This window comes from Bos javanicus, chromosome 1 (genome assembly GCF_032452875.1).
Source record: "Bos javanicus breed banteng chromosome 1, ARS-OSU_banteng_1.0, whole genome shotgun sequence".
Lineage (NCBI taxonomy): Eukaryota > Metazoa > Chordata > Mammalia > Artiodactyla > Bovidae > Bos > Bos javanicus.
The window spans coordinates 58,262,203-58,287,436 of NC_083868.1; the positions used below are offsets into that span (position 1 = coordinate 58,262,203).

The 25,234-nt window shown below is 50.4% G+C and overlaps 2 protein-coding genes across 6 annotated transcripts in view; one reads left to right on the top strand and one right to left on the bottom strand.

The window, feature by feature from the left end:
- The window catches only part of BOC (BOC cell adhesion associated, oncogene regulated), a 37,470-nt gene extending 16,442 nt beyond the window's left edge, over nucleotides 1–21,028 (top strand). For 2 of the 3 annotated variants that reach the window (XM_061427078.1, XM_061427087.1), the window contains exons 3-18: nucleotides 2,247–2,393; nucleotides 4,134–4,277; nucleotides 5,550–5,843; nucleotides 6,201–6,473; nucleotides 8,168–8,475; nucleotides 12,436–12,598; nucleotides 13,006–13,116; nucleotides 13,510–13,716; nucleotides 14,063–14,244; nucleotides 14,665–14,770; nucleotides 15,044–15,166; nucleotides 17,274–17,495; nucleotides 18,217–18,452; nucleotides 18,625–18,701; nucleotides 19,194–19,387; nucleotides 20,276–21,028. In XM_061427078.1, coding sequence (XP_061283062.1) covers nucleotides 2,247–2,393; nucleotides 4,134–4,277; nucleotides 5,550–5,843; nucleotides 6,201–6,473; nucleotides 8,168–8,475; nucleotides 12,436–12,598; nucleotides 13,006–13,116; nucleotides 13,510–13,716; nucleotides 14,063–14,244; nucleotides 14,665–14,770; nucleotides 15,044–15,166; nucleotides 17,274–17,495; nucleotides 18,217–18,452; nucleotides 18,625–18,701; nucleotides 19,194–19,387; nucleotides 20,276–20,463 — 2,975 coding nt within the window. In that variant the 3' untranslated portion in view covers nucleotides 20,464–21,028. The remainder of the gene's footprint in view (nucleotides 1–2,246; nucleotides 2,394–4,133; nucleotides 4,278–5,549; nucleotides 5,844–6,200; nucleotides 6,474–8,167; nucleotides 8,476–12,435; nucleotides 12,599–13,005; nucleotides 13,117–13,509; nucleotides 13,717–14,062; nucleotides 14,245–14,664; nucleotides 14,771–15,043; nucleotides 15,167–17,273; nucleotides 17,496–18,216; nucleotides 18,453–18,624; nucleotides 18,702–19,193; nucleotides 19,388–20,275) is intronic. The other variant, XM_061427081.1, reaches the window with a different exon arrangement.
- CFAP44 (cilia and flagella associated protein 44) overlaps nucleotides 20,269–25,234 on the bottom strand; it is a 116,601-nt gene continuing 111,635 nt past the window's right edge. For all 3 annotated transcript variants that reach the window (XM_061427069.1, XM_061427064.1, XM_061427072.1), the window contains exon 35: nucleotides 20,269–25,049. In XM_061427069.1, the coding sequence (XP_061283053.1) occupies nucleotides 24,876–25,049 (174 nt within the window). In that variant the 3' untranslated portion in view covers nucleotides 20,269–24,875. The remainder of the gene's footprint in view (nucleotides 25,050–25,234) is intronic.

Below are 25,234 nucleotides of genomic sequence, written 5' to 3' on the forward strand. Positions count from 1 at the left end.
TCGTCATACCAGACCTCCCAAGCTGGGGTGCCTGCCATGACCTCACACTCTACTCTCACTCTATAGGAGAATTTCTTTGACATAATAATTCTCCAGTTTGTGGGTCACCCACCCTGGGGATATGGGATTCGATTATATCTCAGGTGTGCCCCTCCTACCATCTTGTAGTGATTTCTTTGTGTTTGGATGTAGAGTATCTTTTTTGTTAGGTTCCAGACTTTTTACTGATGGTTGTTCAGTGGTTAGGTGTGATTTTGGTATTTTCGTGGGAGGAGGTGAGCTCAAGGTCTTCTATGCTGCCATTTATCCTAACAACATGTATTCCTTATTTCACATTTATTAGACCTGTTTTACCTCTTTCCTGTGACCCTGGAAGTAAACACTCAAGAAATATTCTGTTTTCAAAATATCCACACTTAGATAAAGATTGGCCACACTTGGATAAAAAGTTGATGGAAAATTTGTTGTGCTAAGCCCTTGAGCTCATAATGTCAACCCAGCTCAACTACAAAATCTGAGTTCACAAATAACATGCATGGGCATCTTGTACCTGACTGGAGGGGCCCAGCTCCAAGATAGTCATTCATTTGGTCATCTAGCATTCACTGAGCATCTACTTAGGCCAGAGGACAAGATAACAACACTTGGTCCCTGACCCTAAAAAGTTCACAGTTAAATATTGGAATCAAAGGGACAATGATCCTTTCATAGAAATAAAAGGGCTTTTTCCTGTGCTGCTCTGGCTCGACTTGACTAAGAGCTTCTAGAAAGTTGCGTTAAGTGGGAAACCTCCTGACCTCACTGAGTGCCATGATCACAGGGCTCTCCTTGGTGACAGTAGTTTGTTTTTGGTAATTACCTCATGTCTTCTGTGAGAAACCTGACTCCCAACTGCTGCTGTTGCCTTGTCTGGGAACGAACCACACAGGCAGGTGGAGTCTTGCTGTGAACTGCAGTTACACTGTGATGGTATCAGTTCTCAGGAGCTGAGTAGAATGTGGTGTGGTCAGCACTCAGAGAGGGTGCCTCCAGGGCTTTCTAAGCACCTTTGTGGGGAGAGTGTCTGGGTAAATATTTTCATCTCTCTTATCTTATTCTCTATTAGTTTTATTTCCTCTCTTAAATTAAATTCAGCTACAGTCCTGAAAACCGAATTTGGCATGTGGTTTTGTTGCACAAATAGCCCATTTTGTTCAGGGACATCAGTGATTTGGCTTCCAACAAAGAGAGTTTTGTTGTGTGGGCTGTTGGATTGTTTGGGAAATATCCTGCTTTTGTTCCAGATGGATCTCCATCCAATCCAGTTTAAATCCCATCTTCCTGCCACCACGGCAAGTTAGAAGAGACTGCAGCCTGGTGTCAGGACCTCGGTTCCCCCGCATTCCACTGCCATTAAACCCCACTGGAGACATTCCTCTCTGCCTTAGAAAACCCTTTGGGTATCCACAATCTCCATCCCCAGCCCAGAGACTGAATTAGCCATGATACGACATACTGCTGGCTCTTTGTTTCTGCGGATGGGAAACCCGAGGTTACGCAGGCTTTCCTATAGGTGTAGACTAGAAGCACCGTACCACACGATTTTATATAAGGGACTTGAGTATCTCCATTTTAGTAGCCACTGGGGCACCTGGAACCAATCCCCAAGGATACTGGGGGAGGACCGCATAGCTGTGCATAGCAGGAATCAGCCTTCCGGTTGTAACTATGGTTGGCTATCAAGCAGAATCTCAGGCCTTTCACTTTTTGATGTGGATATCAGATTAGAAGGCTATTCTTGACTGAACTGGAAAAAAGACATAAGCATTCTCTGTCATTGTTCCTTTCAGTCTCCATGAGCTGTGCCAGGACATTTGTGCCTTGACCATGACCCATTTCTAGCCAGGTTCAGTGGGGCCAATGGGCCTAGGCCCCTTGCTGCCTTAGGTCAATATAAGAGAAGAGGCTGGTCTGTGTCACAGGCACCATTTGATGGAATTCTCTACACTCACCCACCGGCAGCTTATATACACCCAGTTGTACTCACATGAAGTGATGCGAGCCACACATTCCCTCCTGTAAACTCTAGACCACAAACGGCTGGAGGAAGGACTCAGAGCACCCCCAGAGGACCCCTGAGCGTGTGAGGTTCTTGCAGCTGTCAATTGTGACTAAAGACACTGAGGCACAAGCCCAGCCTGAAACAGCGCACTGGTCATCTCTGTCTTCCATCTAGGCCCAACCAGCCCCTTTTCTTCTCTCCACAGATCTCCAGGACTTCAAGTTAGATGTGCAGCATGTGATTGAAGTTGATGAGGGGAACACAGCGGTCATCGCCTGCCACCTTCCCGAGAGCCACCCTAAAGCCCAGGTCCGGTACAGTGTCAAACAGGAGTGGTTGGAGGCCTCCCGGGGTGAGTAAACAAGCAGGAACCTGGAGGTTGGGGCCAGGAAGGAAGTTGGTGCCTCTACAGTGCCTCCCAAACCCTGTCAATGCCCCACAGCACCTTCCCCATGCTGCTCAGCCATCTGCTATCCTAAGATGCAGCTCTACAGGATACTGAAGGGCCTCAGAATCTCCTCATCCTTTGAGGCCCTGCCAGATGTTGCTGAGCTGTTGCCACTGAATCAGAGCTCTCAGCTCGGAGTTCCAGTCCCTCCCCGTGCCATCTTCCTGCCACCAGGCACGCACTGGAAGGCTGCCCGATGAGCCAGATGTTCCTAGAGCTGAGGGCTCCCTGGTGGGAGGCGAGGCTCTTCCCTGCACAGTACAGCAGTCTCTCTAGTGGAATCTGAGGTTTTCCCTCTCCCCGTCTTCCTGGTGTTGCAGCCATCACAGCTTCCTGCTCAGGCCACGGTGGGCATGACAGCTGGTCCAGGGGAGACTGAGTGTTCATCCGCAGAGTGCCCACAGGGCACTTCCTCCCACAGATGACCTGCACTTAAGGCCAAATAGACCCTGTGGCTGGACCCTACACCTCAAAATGTATACCTTTTAAAATGCCCTAGAGATTTTTAAATATTTTTGTTAACTTTCTGGTTATGAAACTTTATGGTTATATGTTTACTTTAGAAAATACAAAAAAGTATTTTTTAAAAGATCAAAAGTCTAATCCTGCCACTCAGAAATAACCAAGAGATTAGAGTATGAATGTCTACCGTCCCTGGCAGTGGCCCCTGGAGGAGGCCTGCCCATCCCACAAGAATCAAGGGCTTTTTCCATCCTATTTGGCATTTGCTTAAGCAGCTCACACCTGGGGCAGCCCAGTGACAGGCAGGCACCAGACTCAACGAGCCAGATTGCAGGGACATCCAGATGGCCAAGGGCAGGCCACCAGAAAGCTCAGAGCTGATGACCAGTGCTTTGCCTGTCAGGAAGTCAAACACTATCCTAGTTGCCAGGTGTGCAGATACTATGAATCTGTCCCCTGTGGATAGAAGCTGAACTCAGCCCTGGGACCCCACCCCGTGACACCTCAATGCAAAAGCAGACAGAGCCTAGCAGGCCAGTAATGCCAAGGGAAGGACTTCCATGGTATTCATAGAGAGGGCTAGGGTTGGGGATTAAAATATTCCTCCTTAGCTGTAGAAGTTCAGCAGTGAGATGGCTCAGAGTTGTGACCACGATAAAGACTGATGGGAAATTCTGAAGGCAATTCCCTCCTTCCTGGTGGCTTGGAGGAATGATCAGCTCATCTCCTGTGTTATGCAGCATGGCCTCTCGGTCCTAACAAAAGTCTCTGAGGCAGCATATATCATGCCATCTTACAAGTGAAGAAACAGGATCTGAGAGGTTAATTAACCTGCCTAAGATCACACAGTGTTTGGCAGATCCCAAATCCTGCTTGCTTTCTGTGCTTCTTGAGCACCCTTGAAAATAAGAAATGCTCCGCCACAGGCCTATGTACAAACTCAGGGTGGTGGTGGGGTGTCAGCTGGCCAGTTTGTTAGCTGGTTGTGTGGTGGCACTCCTGGCACGTCTGTACCACTTGGTGTGAGGTTTCATGGGGAGAGTAGCGGTTTCAGTTTGGACTTGGGACTCGGGTCAGCTCCTGGCTTCTGCCCTACCTGCCCCGAACCTTTGCGGGAGCTGCAGGCTGCACTCTTCTGGGCCCACACTCACGCCCTGCCCCTCTGCCCTGTCCTCCCCTCAGATAACTACCTGATCATGCCGTCGGGGAACCTCCAGATAGTGAACGCCAGCCAGGAGGACGAGGGGATGTACAAGTGCGCCGCCTACAACCCGGTGACGCAGGAAGTGAAGACCTCAGGCTCCAGCGACAGGCTGCGCGTGCGCCGTAAGAGGCGGGTCTCGCGGATGGGGGCGGGAGCGGCTGGTGGGACATCCGGGACTCGGGGATTCAGCGGCGGTGGGAGGTCTCTCCTTCAGCTGGCCTCTCTCTGCATGTGGCCCTCGGGCTTGTCAAGGGTCCAGGAGTGGCCACGCTCACTGGTCGTGTCAGCGCCATGTGAGGGACGTCGTCTGACTCCTGCCTTTTGAGAGCTTTCCTCCGCTGTGGTACTTTCAGAGGAGGGGGACGGGTTGGGATGTGTGTTCTGGGGCAGGACAAATGACAGGAGCGTTTGTGCCTGTGTGAGGCCACCAGGAGTGCTTTGCATTCCTCTGTCTGCACTACAGAAGCGCCCAGCATCTCTCTCTGGGGACAGTCCCTGGAGGCCCATGTCACTCTCCATTTCTGTGAGAACGACGGCTGCCTTGGCTGAGCGAGTCCTGTGCGGCAGGCACTTTTCCAGGTTCCCGTGTGTTCAGTAGAGTGACATCTTATGTGGAGTTAGAGTTTAGAATTGGCACCAGTGGCAGATTTACCATGAAGCTAATGAAGCAAAACTTCAATGGGTCCTTGCTCACCTAATTTTGTATCTGTAATATGTTTTTCTTCAAGACAGACTCCCAACTGTGTAAGTTTCAGATCTTAACAAATACTGAAGCTGCCCTTGGTTGGTGCGTAAAGAAATATCACACAGAGTGTGCTTTTTGTGGGGTTCTGAGGAAGGTCCCGTGTAGGAGAGCAGCACTCCTCTCCATCAGTTCTGTGCAGTTTCTACCTCATATTAGATAAAGCTCTCTGCCTCCTCAGCTGAGCGCCTGATGAAATACTTGATCAGCTTTTGGATATGAGAAATGTGTATCTTTAAACCAGAAAGTGTTTCCTGGTGGCACTACTGGTAAAGAACCTGTCTGCCAGTGTAGGAGACATAAGAGACGCAGGTTTCATCCCTGGGTCAGGAAGATCCTCTGGAGGAGAGCATGATAAACCACTCCAGTATTCTTGCCTGGAGAATCCCATGGAATGAGGAGGCTGGTGGGCTGTAGTCCATAGGGTTGCAAAGAGTCGGACACAACTGAAGCAACTTAGCACACACACAAACCATAGCTTTAAAGATCTATCCCACTCAGCCCAGTAGGATGCTCCCCACCAGGTTGTTTGATTCCAATTCCAACCCTCCAGGCTGTGTCCTGGGGTTGGGCTACCTGAAGCAGGGTGGAGGGGATCCTCTGCACCCTATCCTGGTCCCACACACGGTCCTTTCTCTCTTTGCTCTTCCAGGCTCCACTGCCGAGGCTGCCCGCATCATCTACCCACCAGAGGCCCAGACCATCGTTGTCACCAAAGGCCAGAGTCTCATCCTGGAGTGTGTGGCCAGCGGGATCCCACCCCCAAGGGTTACCTGGGCCAAGGATGGCTCCAGTGTTGCCAGCTACAACAAGACACGCTTCCTGTTGAGCAACCTCCTCATTGACACCACCAGTGAGGAGGACTCGGGGACCTACCGCTGCATGGCCGACAATGGGGTTGGGGAGCCCGGGGCCGCAGTCATCCTCTACAACGTCCAGGTGTTCGGTGAGTGCCTCCTACAGACCTCCTTCTCCTTGGCCATCTCTTATCTGCATAGCCTCGCTAGAAGTTCATAAGCAAGGTTCAGACAGGGTTACGTGCCTTTTGAGAGATCACATGCCAAGTGAGTGAGTGGGGAAGAACTGAGAGCGTAAGAGGCCTTGGCTCCCAGGGACCAGGATGTAGGGGCTGACAGTCCTTCCCAGCTATGACTCTGATGGAGGAGATGTGGGGCCTTTCCTCTCCTCTACAAGTGTCATAGGGAAGGAGCGAGGCTTTCCCCACAGCGGTCCCCTCCCCAGCCTGTCTGGGCCTGGGTTGAAGGACTCTGCCTTCCTTACCTCTGCTCTGGTTTCTTGGCAGAACCCCCCGAGGTCACCATGGAGCTGTCCCAGCTGGTCATCCCTTGGGGCCAGAGCGCCAAGCTCACCTGTGAGGTGCGTGGGAACCCCCCACCCTCAGTGCTGTGGCTGAGGAATGCTGTGCCCCTCACCTCCAGCCAGCGCCTCCAACTGTCCCGTCGCGCCCTGCGGGTGGTCAGCATGGGGCCCGAGGATGAAGGCGTCTACCAGTGCATGGCCGAGAATGAGGTTGGGAGTGCCCACGCTGTGGTCCAGCTGAAGACCGCCAGGCCAGGTGAGTGCAGTCCAAGGTACTGGGACACCAGCTGAACATTTACAGAACTTCAAGAAATCCAACTTAAAACCCCTGTGTACAATAAATAAAAATGGCTTTAAATATAATATATAAATGGTTCATTTGTACTACTGAAAATGTGCACTTCTGACTTGTTAGTAAGTTAATATAAATTTGAACTCACAACTAATAATGTTAGTTGCTCAGTCATTGTCACAGAGTTGGACATGACTGAGCAACTAACACAGTTAAGTTCAAATTTACATTAACTTACTAATAAGTCAGAAGTGCAGATTTTCAGCAGTGCAAATCACCCATTTAAATACTGTATTTAAAAAAAAAAAAACTTTTAGTTTTCAGAATCTCTTGAGTTCCTAGAGTTCTATAGAACCCAGTTTGACAACCACTGTTCTAACACAAAGCAAAGCATGTCTGTCTTTGTTAGCTTGATTCATTTCAGTTGACATATGCATAGATCATAATTTTAATAATTGCTCAGCAAAGACCAAGCATCTCCATGTAAGTAACAGGCTAGTATGTTCTGGTCTGTATAGATTGAGCTGCTGTTTGCTCAGCACTGGTCTAGGCAATGTGGGGGATGCAGAGAAATATAATAAAGACCCTGCCCTCAAGAACTTTCCTGGGAAGGAAATAAAACTTACTGAAGAATCAACTGGAGAAAAATACAACCAGGAATAACGCTGAGTCAGCATTATCAGGAGCCAACCTCCTTTAGTGCAGGAGGTCAGGTAATAAAAACTGTCATGGTCTGTGTGCAGGTTGGAAAAGAATTTCCGGACATGAGGCAGAAATAGAGGAGACTAAAGTTTACTAGAGTGGGAGATGCTATTAGAACAGTGGGCGGGCTCAAGGGAGAGCCGAAGCCTTTCACAGGCTAGTAGTCAACTTTTATAGCCTCAAGACAGAGAAAATTCCTACTGCAATGGTGGCATTAGGTGATTGGTTAGGATGCTATAGGATGGATAGTAGGGTGGGTATTTTATCTAATATGAGGTCAGGGAACTGGCGGGTTTAGATCCAGAGGCCCATGGCAATAGCTGCTGTGGAGCTTCGTCAGTTCCAGAGATTTTTATCTTGTGAACTTGGTACAGGGCTTCACACCTGTGATCTTGGCATAGGGCTCCACAGAAACTAGCGTTGGCACAGTCCGTGCACCCTTCCTGAAGGGAGTGAGGCCCCTCCTGCCTCTGAGAGTCTCAGACACATTTACATTCACAGCTCACATCTCCAGGTCCCCGCAGTGGAGCCGGAAGAGGCCCACACTGTGCTATAGTACAGATCCCCCAGTGAGGGGGGACATGTCCCCATACCACCCCCAACACACGCACTCACAGATATGAGAAAGGGCTCCTAGCACCTTGAGAGCAAATTGAGAGAGTTCAGCTAAGACACACGTGAATGCAGGAAAACAGGCTGGTGGCAGGAAGCCTGGGAGGGGCCCTCAGGCTGCCATTCCACCCTGGCAGGCAGGGGCACAGCCCTCCGTCCCCACAGAGCCTGGCAGAGTATTGAGGGGACTGATGTCCCTTCAGGTGCCCAGCCCAGGGCTCTTCTTGCCCAAGCAGCTCTTCCCTCTGATTTCTCTGCCTGTTTTCTCTGTGGGGGGACAGCTGAGCGAGCGGCCAGGGGACTAACTGCTTGTCCTTATCTTCTCCCTCCTGCTCATCTTCCAGGCACCACCCTGAGACCATGGTGGGATGCTCAGTCAGCCACTGTCACACCTCCAGTGCCGCCCTCCAGACCTGGCGGCCCCGACCAGATGCCCAAGGGCCACCCAGGGCTATTGAGGCCCCAGGCATCAGAACAGCCAGCCTCCCCACAGTGCCCCGGGGATCAGGGGCCAGTGGCCCCCGCCGAGGCGCCCATCATCCTCAGCTCGCCCCGCACGTCCAAGACTGACTCGTACGAGCTGGTGTGGCGGCCTCGGCATGAGGGCAGCAGCCGGGCACCGGTCCTCTACTACGTGGTGAAACACCGCAAGGTATGACGTCGGGTATTGCGGCCACCTCACTGTGAGGCTGGCTGGGGTATCTGCACCCTGCCCATCTCCCACTGAACTCCTGAAGCTTTCAGGTGATCTCCAAGGCTGATCCCAACCTTTGTGATCTCCAGTGTACTTTCCTACCACCTCCCAGGAAGCTGGCTGTGAGTTGGGTGTTGGGGCCCTAAGAGGCTCAAGAAAAAGCCATGGGTGTGCCACTAGGTCTGAGGCCCACCAACCAGCTTCCAGTCCCAAGGAGAGTTCATAGACTTCCTGTTGACCATCCCCCCCGCCTCCTCTGCCATTTGTTGTTGATGTTTCGTTGTTTAATCTAAGTAAGCTCTGCTGGGTACATACCTGCAGGAACTCTGGCATGGCAAGCTAGCTTTAGAGCCAGGAAAACAAATATTTGTGGACAAGTGTTTTCTCTGAGGGCTACAAAATGCTGCCTCAGTTCTCAGGACTCCTTACAGCTCAGGTTTGGCAAGCAGGGATTTGAGCTAGAAAACACATCTTGTTGTTCAGACCTCAGCTATTTCTCGTTGACAGAAGGAAGTCTGTCCAGGTAGATGTTTTGGGGACTGTCAAGGAGGGAATCTCTGGGTCTGATTGGATCAGGGACAGAACTGGGCCCGCCTGTCCTCTTAAACACTGTGCCCTCTGAGACAGGACGGGGCCCCCAGGCTGCCACCCTCGTTCAGGGCTTACACGCTCACCTGCTGCTCCCAGGGGAGAAGGACGTTTCCTTTAAGAAAATATCCTGGAAACATTTCTGTTTATCCCAGGTGCATGCTGTTTTCTTCCTAAGGCCATTGAAAAGTGTGACAGTATTAGTCCCTCAGTCATGTCTGATTCTTTGCAACCCCATGGACGGTAGCCTCCTCTGTCTGTAGGATTTCCCCAGGCAAGAATACTGGAGCAGGTTGCCATTTCCTTCTCCAAGGGATCTTCCTGACCCAGGAATCAAACCCGGGTTTCCTGCATTGAAGGTGGATTCTTTACCATATGAACCACCAGGGAGGCCCAAGGCCATTAGACAGTAGAAAACTATTGTTCTTAAAGGGTTTTTAAACATCTTATTTGATAAGCAGGGCTTCCCTGGTAGCTCAGACAGTAAAGCGTCTGCCTGCAACGCGGGAGACCAGGGTTCGATCCCTCGTTGCGAAGATCCCCTGGAGAATGAAATGGCAACCCACTTCAGTACTCTTGCCTGGAAAATTCCGTGGACTGAGGAGCCTGGTAGGCTACAGTCCATGGCGTCGCAAAGGGTCGGAGAGGACTGAGCGACTTCACTTTCACTTTTTAATGTATCATAAATACTAGATTTTATTATGCATTTATTTGTTGCTTATAAAAGTGCTAGTTGCACTTGGTAGAAAATATGGAAGATATATGACTGTGGAACTGAAAACATTTATCAACTTTCCTCCCTCTCCAAAACCAAAGGAAACCAGCTTTGCCCAGGGAACAGTGCAGGCTCTGCAGAAGCTGGGCTCCTGCTCTGGGCCCCGGCAGCCCCAGCGCTCTCTTCTCACCCTTTCCATGCTCTCTTGGAGACCTCTGGTTAGACCCGTCCACAGAGACACCTGTGGTCAAGCCGCCTCCTAGGTGGGGGTGAGAGGAGGCAGTTTCTCATTAACCCTTGGCCTGCTGGCCTCCTCATAGGCAGCTAGCAGAGGGGGTGGGTGAGTTTTTAACAAAAAGCAGTATTGTTGAGCCCAGGTTATGGTCCTAATCCTTATTTCCCTATGTAACTGGACACCTCTATCGCAGAGTTTGAGACAAAGATCAGGGCAGGCCAAATGCTCATGGTCCCCAGGAGACAAGAACCAGCATGACAGCAAGAATAATATTTTTCGGGCCAATAGGTGGCCGTAAAACCGCCTCCCCAAGAGGCAGGCTGGCAGAGGCCACACGAGGTGATCCGGAAACACCAGGCTGAGGCTGCATTCACCCTCTCAGTGTGCGTGACAGTGACTAATTGCCATTCCATTTCTTATTTTCATTTCTGAGCCCAGTGAAATGAGGCCAGCACTGGGAGGCCGAGGGAGAAGGGGCGCAGGGGAAGTGGGAGGACAGGGCCCTGCTGGGCCTGGCTGCTGTGGGGATCTGGCCTGTGGGGCACTTGGAACTGTTAGGTGGACTTTGCCAAGGCACAGTTATGTTTTGAAAGCAGTTTCATTCTTGAGGGACTAACTTGTCATAAAGATCATCACACAGGAAAGGACTTTGAAAGCAAAAATCAGCCTTTGGGTTGTATTTTTTCAGCCCCCCTCTCTTGCTGGAGCCTGGGAGTCATTCATCTCATTTTCACTTTTTCACATGCATGAAGCCAGTTTTCATTTCCTGGTGCATCTGCAGACCCTGGGCTACTGTGTTTGGGTTTCCAGCACCATTGGGGATTTTCAGTTTGTAAAAACTTCTCCCCTTGGAACAAATCCTGGAAGCCTGACATGAATGAGCCCAGACCATCCCTGGCCTTTGAATAGTAGGTTTTGTTCTACTTTGGAATATTCTGCTTGGGGGTAAGAGCTTTTCCTACCAGCTGTGTAATTCCTTCAGCAGACCAAAGCTTCAGGCCCCAGCAGGCTCTTGGAGATGTGCACAGTTGGCGGGAAGGCTGTGTCCTCAAAGGTGGGGTGGAGGAGGGGGAAACAGCCTCTTGGCAATGCCTATCCGGAAGTCTGGAGCTCCTTGATTTTTTTTCTTTACAGAGCTAGGAAATTGAAGCCATTTAAGAGTAATCTGTGATGGTTATGGTTCATCCATGGTATTTAAGTTCTGATCTAGGCCTGAGGGCAGGAGTAGAAAAAAAAGAGGGTTGAAGTCCTCACTGAGGGAGGAAGGGGAGGACAGGTACTTGTTGAGAACCTACTGTGTGCCAGCTTCAGTGAGTCATCGGGTTTAATCTTCAGAATAGGCTGAGAGATTTAACTTGCTTCATTTTAGGAATGAAAAGCTTAGGGGTCGGGAAGATTAGGGAAATTGCTCAGGGTTTCACCCAGCTGGTAATCTGTGTGTGGTAAGAGACAGAGCTCGGATTTGAACCCAGGACTTTCTAGCTCCCAGACTTTCTTTCTAGGGTAGGTGATGTTTATGAGCTTGTTTTCTGGAGTCAAGCCAGGATTTCTGCACTCACTAGTGATGTGGTCTTAGGCAAGTCACTTGTCCCTCTAAGCCTTAGCCTCCCTACTTGTGAGGTAGGAATGGTATTAACACCCATCTCTTGGACTGCTGTCATGGAAGTGCTTTTTGGTGCATGTAACTATGTCTTGTAGCACATAGCAGTTAGTGTTAGTCACTCAGTCATTTCTGACTCTTTGCAGCCCCTTGGATCGTAGCCCACCAGGCTCCTCTGTCCATGGGGATTCTCCAGGCAAGAATACCAGAGTGGGTTGCCATTCCCTTCTCCAGGGGATCATCCCAATCCAAGGACTGAACAGAGGTTTCCCACATTGCAGGCAGATTCTTTACCATCTGATTCTTTACCATCTGAGCCACCAGGGAAGCCCAGCACATCCAAGCACTCAGCAAATGTGGCCATTTCCACTCGTGCTATTTTTATCATTCTCATTGTCATCTCATTAGAATATGAGGGTACTGTTTGGTTTCAGCAGATCAAGGAGAAAGAAGTTAAATGGGGATGTTTTTAGAAAGAGGGAGAGGCCTTTGGAGAAACTCTGAGTAGTGTCAGTTGGGCATTTTGCCCCTCCCCACTGAGTTTTCTTTCATGAGGTCGTTAGATGAGGGATTCAGGAGCCTGGCTTTCCTGGCCCAGCAAGGACAATGTCCTGGGCTTGCAGGACCAGTCTGCCTTCGGTAGGGCCAATTTCCCCGCCAATCTGCCCGTCTCCCTCCCTTTCTTCTGCCCTCTTGGGCTCAACTCTGCTTTCCTTGTAAACCATGGCCACTTGTAGTTCCATGCAAGAGGCTGGTCTTTATACCAGCCACCTTCTCTAGCAGGTCACCAACTCCTCTGATGACTGGACCATCTCTGGCATTCCAGCCAGCCAACACCGCCTGACCCTCACCAGACTAGACCCTGGGAGCTTGTATGAGGTGGAGATGGCGGCCTACAACTGTGCAGGCGAAGGCCAGACGGCCATGGTCACCTTCCGAACTGGTAAGGGTCCAGTATTCCCTGGCTTAGGGTCTCCGTGGGCCTGAGCAGTCCTACAAGGTCAGATGGAAGCCCTGTTCACCTTGCTCCAGCTGTTCACCTTGAACTTTATCTTCCTTCTGGCTTCTGCCTCCCTGTGGTCTGTGTGCCCTGTCGAGGCTGCGGTCCCACCTCCCGTCAGGAGAGGTACCAGCTGGCCTCTGGCATTCCTTCGCCCCTTCACACTTGGGGGCCACATGCAATTCCATGCCCATCAGATGGAGCTAAAAATCAGACCACGCTTCTAATGCCCTCTGTTATCTGCATGGTCTTGTCAGACACCCTGGTAGAACCTCAGGCAGAAAAGACTATGGAAGGAGAGCCCTAACGCACATTCTCTCTTGTGCTGATCTCAACCCATTTCTACCCAGGACGACGGCCCAAACCTGAAATTGTGGCCAGCAAGGAGCAGCAGATCCAGAGAGATGACCCTGGAGCTGGCCCCCAGAGCAGCAGCCAGCCGGACCATGGCCGCCTGTCCCGTAAGGCCCCAGCAGCCCTGCGGGTGGGGTGGCGAGCATCAGGATAGGACCCAGGGCCACTGCCTCAGAAGGCTCACTGCTGCAGTGAGTGGGGCCTGGGAGTTCTTGTGACCTACTCCTGGCCTCTCCGCGGTTGACCACAGGAAGAGATAATAGATTGGAACTTTTCAAGAGCTCCTCCCTAGACAGTGACCCAGGGAGCCCAGGGATCTGATGCGGCCAGCAGGGGTGCAGGGCTGTGGAGTGGGGCTGGCTCCCTTCCCACCAGAGTAGAGGGCTGTGGGGTGGGGCTGGCTCCCGTCAGGAACAGGCCAAGTCTAGTCACATTACCACCACCCTCTCATCACTTCCTCCCTCCCGCTTCCTTCCTGCCACGTGGATGGTCTCCTCCAGCTCCAGAAGCTCCAGACAGGCCCACTATCTCCATGGCCTCTGAGACTTCAGTGTATGTGACCTGGATTCCCCGTGGGAATGGTGGCTTCCCCATCCAGTCCTTCCGTGTGGAGTACAAGAAGCTGAAGAAAGTGGGGGACTGGATTCTAGCCACCAGTGCCATCCCTCCCTCCCGGCTCTCGGTGGAGATCACAGGCCTAGAGAAAGGTAGGGCCCTGGCCAACTGCCCTCTGTCCCCTGGCGGCCGCCAGCTCCCTGGAGGAGAAGGGAAGTTTTGGAGGGTCTTCTCTCTGTTTTTCCCCCACCCACCACCAGGCTCTCGTGGCCATTCTTGGTCATGTTACCTCAGCCCCCTCTGCCTCCCTCTTTCCATAAATAGTCCCAAACCACCTCCTGGCTCTTTTCTGATGAGGGTGGGAGTTCTGGAGTCCTTTAGGGCTTGCTTTTGGGGAAAGACTGCCCAGAAGACCCCTCTAGGTCTTCAGCCTGCATGGGCTGAGCAGGAGGCAGGTGGTGTCTCCCGGCCCCCAGTTCAGGGAGTGTCTCTCCCCAGGCACCTCCTACAAGTTCCGAGTCCGGGCTCTGAATATGCTTGGGGAGAGCGAGCCCAGCGCCCCCTCCCGGCCCTACGTGGTGTCAGGCTACAGCAGCCGAGTGTACGAGAGGCCAGTGGCAGGCCCTTACATCACCTTCACTGATGCCGTCAACGAGACCACCATCATGCTCAAGTGGATGGTGAGTGGTCTGGTGCAGCCAGCAGCAGAGTGACGGGACCAAGCTGTGTGCTGGACAGAAGTGGACGGCAGTGTGGGCGGGAAGGAGTCACCTTTCTCCCTTGGCTCATCCTAAGCTACCTCCCCTTAGGTGTTTCTGGGAATTGGGCCCGAGAGGCTCACCCTCACAATACCCAGGAAGCTTCAGAGGGGACTCTGAAGAAATGGCAGTTTGTTTCTCTAAAAGCTGGGGACTCCTAGGCTACGTAAAATAACGAGTAATCTCTATGTCATTGTCCAGAGAGCCTGGAGATCATCAGAAATGTCTGTCTGGGTCCCCAGTGAATTCTAGGCTGGGTAATATTTCCATCCACCAGTGGTTCTGCTCACATGATGATTTCTGTGCTCCATTGTCAACTTGTTTCTTCTTTATTCCCTGCAGTATATCCCAGCAAGTAACAACAACACCCCGATCCATGGCTTTTATATCTATTACCGACCCACAGACAGTGACAACGACAGTGACTACAAGAAGGATATGGTGGAAGGTGAGGAACCCTTGAGGTTTTTCCCGTGTGAGGTAGTTGTCCCGGTTGTCAGGGGAGCCAGAAGCTGGTGAAAGGAGAAAACCTGGGCTAGCATGCCCCGTGGTGTTGGCTCTTTCATGATGTACTTGGGGTCATTGGGTTCATAGGCCCTCATGCTTCCTTCCCAGGGTGATGGCACAACAGGACCGTGCATGGGCCTCAGAACGCCTCCTCCAGCGGGGAGCGAGCAAACACGTGCACGATCACCACTGACTGTCTCGGTCTCTCCCCCAGGGGATCGATACTGGCATTCCATCAGCCACCTCCAGCCAGAGACCTCCTATGACATTAAGATGCAGTGCTTCAACGAAGGAGGGGAGAGTGAGTTCAGCAACGTGATGATCTGTGAGACCAAAGGTGAGTCTCTTGCGGTTCGCCACTCTCCTCTTGCTCTTCCCAGCAGGTTGGGCAAAGCTACTGCTGTGTGTGCTGGGTTTCTTTTCTCTGGAATGACTCCTTATCTTCCAAGTATCCCCCAGCTTTGCCACTTTTACCCATCTGTTCATTGGCCTGCGCCTCTTATCAAGTACCAATGGGGATGCCATCATGACAGTTTCATGGAACTTGGGATTTAACTCATACGTGATCTCATGGACTAGAACCCGGTCTTGAGAGCTTTCTATAAACACTTTATTCCTATGATAACATCTGGTACTTAACACTGGTTGGTTTACTTAGTTTAACTACAATCCCACGAGAGAAACCGAGCATCAGGACATGTTATACCTTGACCAAGGTCACACAGCCAGTTAGTGATGGAGCACGCTGCGGGCCAGGTTCATCTAACTACAAGGCCAGACTCTCTCCCTGCACTGAAACACGTTAAATTTTTGCAGTTAGTCAAGTGGATAGATATTTCCATTTTGCAAACACTGAAAGGTAGATTGTAAGAAAACAGTCTGGAGAAGATAGATCTGGAGGATGGAGACAAGGAAACAGTCGGTTTTCCTGTGACGTCAGCTCGCTCGCTCTCCCGTGTGCCCTTCCTGCCCTTGTCTGTCTCGTGCAGAGAAGTGAGGGGTGCACACACAGCCAGCAGTCCCCTGTCAGGTGACACAAAGTGCCCAGGGCAGAGGACAGAGCCTTTACATGGGCTTTGCAAGGGTCTTCTGGAAGAACTGAGCCTTCAGCCGGGTGGAGGGAGCTGCCTGGGGGACAGGACAAGCCTGCACATACCTCCATCTGGTAGGAGTGTGTGGCTTTGGAAGCGAGAGGGGGCAGCGCTCAGAGAAGAGGCCAGGGACACTGGGAGGCAGTGGGATCATCAAGGACCCCGTGGGCTGTGAGGTGGAGAAGGGTCATCGTTGCATTTGTCAGGAAGGTGACTGTGCAGAACTGAGGGGCGACAACTGGGGCCATGAAGCAAAGGTGAAGAGAAGGAGGGTGGGTGTGAGTTTCTTCTCTAAGGATGTATAGGGAGGACCAGGGACGTGGTGCGTTGAGGCTGAGAGAGAGCAAAAGGAGTTCAGGATAAACTTGAGGTTTTGAGCTGAGGTGGCATTCAGGTGGAGGTGCCATTTATCGAGATGGAGAGACCAGCAGAGAACCCCATCCCAGGTGGAAGGAGCGAGGTGTGAACCACTTGGAGACGCACCGAGTCTGGCTCTTCTGAGACACTGGAATGCAGGTGTCCTGTGAGGGAGCAGGTCTCATGCCCAGGCAGGGCCCTGCGTGAGGGTATTTGGCATTCGTCAGGATATAGGCTGAAATCGTGGGAACAGAATAGAGTGAAGAAGGAGAGACAGTGTAGACTGAGCGGGACCAGGAGGACTTGTCGGTGCCTGAAGCAGAGACAGGAAGCAAAGGGCAAGGAGAGAGAGATACAAGCAGCAGCAGCATTCAGAGAGGTTGTGGGAAACCCAGAGGACTGTTGTATCAGAAACTCAGGGGAAAGACAGCTGGGGAAAGGAGTTGACAGCATCAGACACACCCTGATGAGACCAGAAGGATGAGGAGGTGCCACCTCACGGACTTGGGATTGGTGTTTCCCAAGTACTGTTGGTCCTAGGGAGCCCAAACCCATGTCCCAGCTCAGACCCAGGGCTTTGCATCTCCAGTGTGCCTAGGAATAGCAGCTTCACACGGAAGTTCTTCCATTTTCAGTTCTTTTTGGTTTCAATGCATTTTAAAATATTTTCTTCCCAAAGATCCCCAGCTATTCTTTTAGAAAGTTCCTATACCACTTCTGCCCCAAAGACCCAGCCTGACCCTCGTTCTTGGTCCATAAATATCTCAGGATATATTTTGAAATGTAAGGGTCGAGTTTTTCAGCCACACCCAGTTTCACATTAGATGTCTGTTTCGTGCTGAGCTTGGACACCACACTCCTCTACCAGAGGCACTGCCTTATGAGTTTGACCCCATTTCTCACACCTGTGGAATCAGGGTATTGTTGTCCTATTTGTCATGTCCATTTGTCATGTCAAAGAAATAGAGGCTGACGTGAGTTTTGTCCCCATTACAGCTCGGAAGTCTTCTGGTCAGCCCGGTCGACTTCCACCCCCAACTCTGGCCCCACCTCAGCCACCACCCCCTGAAACCATGGAGCGGCCAGTGGGCACGGGGGCCATGGTGGCCCGCTCCAGCGACCTGCCCTACCTGATCGTTGGGGTCGTCCTGGGCTCTGTCGTCCTCATCATCGTTGCCTTCATCCCCTTCTGCTTGTGGAGGGCCTGGTCTAAGCAAAGTGAGTGAGTGACCCTCCTCAGCACCGAGGGGAAGGCGCCCAGGGCAGGGAGAGAGGAGGTGGGGCCTTGCAGCCCCCAAGGAGGCCTCTGCCTGGGTCCCAGGGAGCTGGATCCCAGGTGCCCTGCTTTGTGCTGATGGGAGCTCAGGTTCCTGGTGGGTCCTCCAGAGGGATGGGAGAGTCATGGGATGCTCACAGGTCTTGAAGGGGGAGAGGAGGAAGTGGGAGTTGCTCTGTCCTCACGGCATTCCCGGGGACTCAGCGCTTACCTAGGTCTGTCTCCTTTTACTCTGTGAAGCTGCCGATTGACCACACGTTGACCCTGCCTCTGCCTGCCTCCTCAGGTCTGCGGCTGCCTTGAGCTGTCCCCATAACCCTTGGTTAATCTGAGTTATCCACTGAGTTCTGCTTCAAATGGCAACACATCTGGTCACCTGGCTTCATTTAAATATTGCGCTCCTTCTGTTCACTTACCACTGTGTTCTCCCGGACCCTGGTCCTACGTCTCCTCTCCTACTGCAAAAAATAAAGTCTAGCTGTGAGGAAGGGGGTGATAGGAAGAATTTTCTGGGAGAATATTCTCTCACCTGGGGCAGTGTCAATTCCCTGCCTACCTTATTTGACGTTAAATCCTCAGTTTTCTGAGATTCACATGGGACTTTTTTACCAGCTGCCCCAGGCCTCCTTGACCTAAACATAGCTCTGTCTTGTGTTCTTTCAGAGCATACAACAGACCTGGGATTTCCTCGAAGTGCCTTTCTGTCCTCCTCCTGCCAGTACACTATGGTACCACTGGGAGGGCTCCCAGGCCACCGGGCCAGTGGGCAGCCCTACCTCAGTGGCACCAACGGCCGGGCCTGTGTCAACGGGGTACGCGTGAACAGGGCCTGCCCTGTAGCTGCCATGGGCTACCCAGGCGTGAAACCACAGCAGCACTGTCCAGGGGAGCTTCAGCAGGTAACGTGGCTCTGGGAGCAGCGTGGGCGCACAGGTATGGGGTGCCACAGAGGGGTGGTGGGGCCGCCTCCTGGGACTTCTTCCCTCCCAGGCTCTCAATCCTGGGCTGCTGAACAAAGAATGGGAAAGTTACCTGGACTCTGATGTGACCTTCTCGTCACTCTTTGAGCAGCAGGAGGATGTGAACAGCGTGCTGAGGCAGACCTTTCTTGGCAATGGATACAACCCCCACAGTCCACAGATTCCCAGGTACCCCGGCCTCCCACTCCTGAGCCTCAGAGCTTGCTTTCTCCCTGGCTCCCCAAACCTGGCATCAGTCACTGAGAGGGGAGCCCTATCGCGCCTCTCAGGGATCCCCTTGTGACAGCTTGCTCCACTGGACTGAGCCGGAGAGGGACTTGTTGTGTTTGCAATTATGATGCCTTTTCTGCTCAGAAATTCTCCCCTTGCTTGTCAGTCCAGAGCAGCGCCACACAGCTGGCTATATCCACAGGCCCCTGGACACCTGACTCCACATCCTTTCACATACTCAGCACACACATGGAATCAAATGGAAATAGACTAGACTCGCCCGTGCAAGTGAAGATGCGGCACTCTTGATGTCCTGAAGGGAGCAGCCCCTGCCCTGTCTGAGCTCTACCTAGCTTTGGTGCCCACAGACAGGGGAGCAGCCAGGGATGTGGGATCCAGGCCCACTCTTCGCCTCCCTCACCCCTCCCCCGTCTGCTTCTGTGCATGCAGAGCACCCAGGTCTAACCCGGACGAGGGCACTTTCCTATATACGCTGCCCGATGACTCAGCTCACCAGCTGCTCCCTCCGCACCAGGATTGTCACCACCTCCAGGAGCAGCCTGAAGCCACGGGTCAGCCAGGCATGAGGAGTGTACCCCAGAGTCCTGGGCTAGAAGCCGTGTGGGACCCTGTTTTTCACCCAGGTCAGCGCCAAGGGCAGGATGGAATAAGATAGACATCCACGTCCCAGGAGTGACATGAGGCAGGGAGAGAACAGTGGTGCTTGAGGGTGAGGCTTGGTGAAGACCATCCACAGCTTGTATATCCAGGATGGGGGTGTGAAGGGGAGCTGGCCCCTCCTTCGCTGCTGAAGGCCCAGCAGATCTGCAGGAGGGTGTCCGTTAGGTCCAAGCTGTGTGCTCAGAGCCTGAGAAAGGGTACTTCTCCATTTCAGAGAAAGAAACCTTTTTGGTCTCAGCATTTCAAGGCAATTTGCAAATTCCTGCTGCCCCTCTCATCAAACCAAGGGGCACTTTCTCATCACTCTGAAACACCTTGCTTTGCTGGGTCCTACGTCTTTATTAAGGAATGAGGTTGCACCCATCATTAAGAAGCCAAGTTCTCACATCATAGAACTCTGTGCTTCCACCAGACTTTCCCTCCAGGATAAAATTCCAATACAGGCACAGTTGTGAGTGGGACACTCATGGCCAGAAAGCATGGGGAGGCTGGGCCGGCAGCCCATACCTGGAGAGAATAGGACTCTCTTGCACAGTTCCTGGGCTCAGCCCCCCTCATTTCCCCCCCAGTTACAGGGTAAACTGTAACTGTTTCTGTAACTGTAACTGTTTCCCCAGTTACAGGGGAAACTCCGCTTCCACCACTGAAAAGGGCAGGTGGGACGTGGGTAAGAAGTGGACTGTGCCAGGTCTGTGACTGTCCATAGAGGGAGTGCAGCTGTTCTTGTGTATCGATAGCTGTGGGTCTCTGTGTCTCCTTTAAGGCCACTGTAGCCAACTTCTGTTCCAGAGACTGAGCGCTGTTCCTGGTCAGTCTGGACCCTAACGTTGCCCACTTCTCTCTCCCCTCAGGACCCCCCTGCTGCCTGGGCCTCGTGCCGGTTGAAGAGGTGGACAGTCCCGACTCCTGGCCCGTGGGGAGAGGAGACTGGTGTCCCCAGCACCCCTCGGGGTCCTATGCAGGGCAGGAACTCGGGGTGCGGCTCTCCCCGAGCCCACCAGTGCACGTGTCTTTTGAAACACCACCTCCTACAATTTAGGCAGAAGCTGATATCCCACAAAGACTATATATTATTTTTTTTTAAAGAGAAGAAATTGGTATTTATTTTTCTATAATAGCCATATTTATATATTTATGCACTTGTAAATAAATGTATATGTTTTTATAATTCTGGAGAGACACAGCAAGTCCTCCCCACTGAGGTCTGAGATGGAAAACAAGCCACAACGGAACAGGCATCAACAGGCAAAGAGCAACACAGTCTGAGGAGGCAACATTTCCCTTGGACCCTGTGCCACTGCCCGGGGGCGGGGGTGCAGCAGACCCACAGAAAAGCCTGTGGAAGGAGGACTCCTAGGCATACCATCCACAGTGACCGTGAGAGAGACAAAGCCAGCGCCATGGCCTCAGAGCTGGAGCCACCCGTGACGGCAGCTGGATCTGGTGCTGCTGGCAACGTTTTCCCGAGATGCCCGTGAGATAGACCGAGATGTGTATAGTACTGTGAGCATTAGCAAACCTTCCAGAAGCAATAATCTGTGACAACATATCTCTGTAAAAATAAACACTGTAACGTCTAAATAAATGTTTAGTCTTCCCTATAACCTTCAGCTTAGTCATGTATGAGTCAGCATTCTCCTCAGATGTTAGGATTCAGTCTGAGCATTTGAAGAAACATCCACTTGCAACGTTTTCAGATTCGTCAAGGAGAGATCTGGAAAAGGCGGCAAATGTTTCTGGTTTTGTCCTTTTAAATGTTGAATGTCAGTTGTGTTTTCATCAATGCAGATGCGTGGTAACTGTCTGTCCAAGAGGGAGACGGGGTACATTGGGCGAGGAGAAGCAGGTTCACCGTTCTCTGACTGGACTTGAGGTAAAGCTTTGGGCAGCTCGAAGGAATGAGACTCATCTTTTCTATGCAGGTGTGTGCTGACTAAGTATTTTCTCTAAAATGCTATTTAGTGAAGTGCTGTGCTACACCTGAATGTACGCTGCCTGGTAAAATTCACTTCCCTTTTCCCAAAGACACACCAACGTAGCCGGAGGACTTGACTCACTAGTTGTTTAGAATGAACGTTTACTCACTGCCCTCCAACCACAAGATCAACCTTTGTATGTACAAGTGGTAAAATGGAGGCCAAAGCTTTTTGCTGAGAGCCCTGACACACTTTTAACTGTTTTCAGGAGGGAAATGTACCTTCTAGATTTCAGTAGAATTGAGTTACAGATGAAATGCCACTTGAGACACTTAATCCCGTTAAGAGTCATCAATGGCAGACTCTAGCTTCACACTCTAGTCAAAGTCCTAGGAAGGCCCCAGGAGTGACTTTGATGGTTCTGGACAAGTGCACCCTCTGCTGGCAAAAATAGGTTCTTGCAGCCTTTCTCCATCCAGCAGCTAAATTGGAACATGGTTTTTAGAAAAGCAGTATTTTTAAAATATTTTAAGAAATGAAATGAAGGACTGTAAGGAATATGGAAATTATAGGAAAGGAGAAACAGAACAGGGAAAAGAAGACTTCACACAAGATTGAAGAAGCAGGGAAGATTCAGATTTCAGGCAGAATTGTGACTTCCGATAAAATCTGGCATGGAGGGCCTAGAGGAGGAGGGGGACAAGTCTCACCTCTCAGATCTGGGCTGTAACTCACCTAGCCCACTGGCTTTTTTAAATCTTCGTGTTGTTTTGTTTTGTTTTGTTTTTTTATGCTTACTGGTTGTCAAAGTAAGTTTTGGTGAATGCTATGGATGGAAGTGGTATGTTCCAGTGCTGTGCGGAAAGTAGTTTTAAATAACAACACTGAATGCTTTTAGCTCCCCAAAAAAGTCCTGGGAAAGAAAAGGCACTTCTAAGGCAGGTTAAACAAGATAAATGTGCATATTTAGCCAATTGCAGGAAAAGGTTAGGGTACCAGGCCTTTAAATTTTAGCCTAGAAAAAACAATTTATATTGCATTGCGTTTTGCATTTCTTTAGATTCAGGTTAATTACCATAGTGTCTTTTAAAAGTCTGACTCAGTCAACAATCAAAAGGAAGAGTAAGACTTAGGTGTGTGGGAGCTAGTGAGGGTGCAGAGTTCAGCTCTTGGCTAGGAGACCTAAGCTGCCCAACAGAATAGGCTGTCTTGGCAAAACGACTAACTCGGTTTCCTATGAAGTTCTGACAGAGGGGCTGGACTCTACAGTTTCTTTTTCTTTCCATGTTGATATTTAATGATAACAACTGACCCACAAATAACTCAGACTGATTTTTGGCCTCTCTCAGAGGTGGCTGCCCTCTCTAAGGGCACAGCAAGAGGCAGAGAAGAGTTTGCTCAGGAAACTGGGACAGCTTTCCATCTGTCCCTAGTCAAGGCCGCACCCTGGTGCTCTCCTGTGTGATAGTAAACCTGCCAAAGACTCAGATGCTCATACTTGGTTATAGATGCAGGACTGAGCCTGGGATCAATGAAATTAAACTAAAGCTACCTCTATTTCTTGTCTAATTCGAAGAATGAATTAATTGTATTGTCAAATTCCAAACATACTGTATGAAAGCTTAATATTTGTAAACTTTAGTGATTTTTGTCTGGTTCAATTGGACAAAACATAATAATCTTGATTGGTTTTACTCCTAAGTTGATATACACATGAATCCTTGACATGGCCCTTCTATAGACTGAATTCATTCATTCTGAATTAGGATTTCAGAATGAGAGGAAGCCTCAGAGCTTGTCTTAATCTCTCATTTATCTGATAATGAGGCCCAGGAAAATAATGGAACTTACCCTGGCTCTCACCATAGCAAGGGACAGTGTCCCCTCCAGGACCACTCCCTGTATGCAGGCAGCTGCTCAGGGTGGTGGCTGGCCAGCCAGTTGAGTGAGTAGGTCGGGTGGTATCCCTTCCAGCCCCAGCCAAGCTTCAGATGGACACAGCCCCAATGCAACCTCATGGGAGATGCAGGTTGGAAAGGCCCAGCTAAGTGGCTCCCAGATTCTTGACCCTTAGAAATTGGGTGGGATATTATTTTACTTATTTATTCCTACATAAAAATTAAAACACTCAGAGCTAAGACTAACATATTTTTCTTAAATGCTTGGAGGGCACACATAGTTTAGAGTGAAGAACAGAGAAGGTGGTAAAGGGTGCTGTCCAGTGGAGAGGCTACTGCGTCAGAGCTCTGTGCTGACAGGCACAAATGGTAAGCTATTTGGACTTCTTAAATAGGGAGATGAAAGGATCTCAGACATAGCAGACCAGGTGGCCACCTCTAACATATACATTCCAACAAAGAACCCAGGTCCTGTTTATAATTTTGGCAGGCAGATTAGCAGGCTAGCCACAGGTTAGGAAGACTTGACTTTGCTGAGTCACTTTCTACATTGGTGCAATATTGTCTTCTTTACCTTTCCTTTTCAATAACCAATTTCTATTCTGGGACAGCCTCCAGAGAGGCTGTCATTAAAGTGGACCTGTTACTAGACCTATTACTAACAGGAGTCCAACTGTTGGTGAAATCATTCTTAGATGAATTCCAATGACCACTTAGCCCCAAACCAAACGGATACTCCCAAAACGTTACGTACAATCAAAAGTTATTATTAGAGATGATCTCTCAGTGCTGAAATCTATTTCATTACTTCCTTATCTGTATTAAAGCCAGCAAATGACTCAAGTAGAACCAGAAAAAGAAAGGCACAGGATGTGAGAAACTATAGGAAATGCTGGTAGAGTTAGACACCTTCAGAAAAGAGCCTCCTTCTTAACCATTTTGCAAAACACACTTCTCTGCTCTACCCAGAGCTGAGGAGTTTGTTAAAACTTTGGGTGATTCAGGAAGCTGATTATTTCTTGCTTTATGCCAGCTGAAGGCCACTGCTCTGTTCTTTGTATCCATTTCCTGAATCCCGAGCCCTCAAATAACTGACTTAGAAAGTTTAACAATGTCAGAATTCTAAGTTGTATTTCTTTTTCCCTGATATTGTTTGTTGGCATAATGGTTTTTTTCTCTTGTGTCCTCTCAGAGAATACCTGATAACAAAGTTTATTTTCCAAGGATTTAACCATCAAGAAAAGGAGGTTTTCTCATGGTTTGCTGAATGATAGACTTTCTTGCCAATGGCTAAACATTCAGATAACCAAAAAACAAATTTTACAAAACAGGATATACTACTGATTCTTTCTGAGGGTTTGAGACACCGCCTCCTGAGACTTTATATTTGATCCAGTTGGTTCCAGGCACATCTAAAATGGCTCAGTTCAATATAAGTAACTGTTGAGCATTAGTCAGTTCTGAGATAACCAATTGGGGAGAAATCATTAAAACTACATGACTGGATCTGGTTTTAGACTTTCAGATACGTTCACTTTAAAACAGTAGGATTGTCGCAGACAACAGAACTTCTGTTGAATTGTGTGTCAAATCATGGATGGATTTGAGGAGAAAGCAAACTTAAAGGCCCTGGGACTTCATTCATTCTCTTGTGGGTGATGAATCGGGGGCAGGAGGAGACCACCTTTCTTACGCAAAAGAGCAATCTCTTCCTTTAAGGCCTGAATCCTTTCGGCTTGGACTTGGATCAGTTCAGTGACCCTTGCTCTTGCCTCAGTATCTGCTTTCCGAGGGCCCTGGAAGGCGTTGCCCTGTTGAGAGAAAACACCTCCCTGCTGTAAACATCATTTGGAATATGGAAACTTCTCTGTCTTCATTGCTCTATTAGGTGTGCCTGCCTTGCAGTCAATCTAAAATAGCCATCACTCTGGGTTCGATCCCTGGGTCAGGAAGATTCCCTGGAGAAGCAAATGGCAACCCACTCCAGTACTCTTGC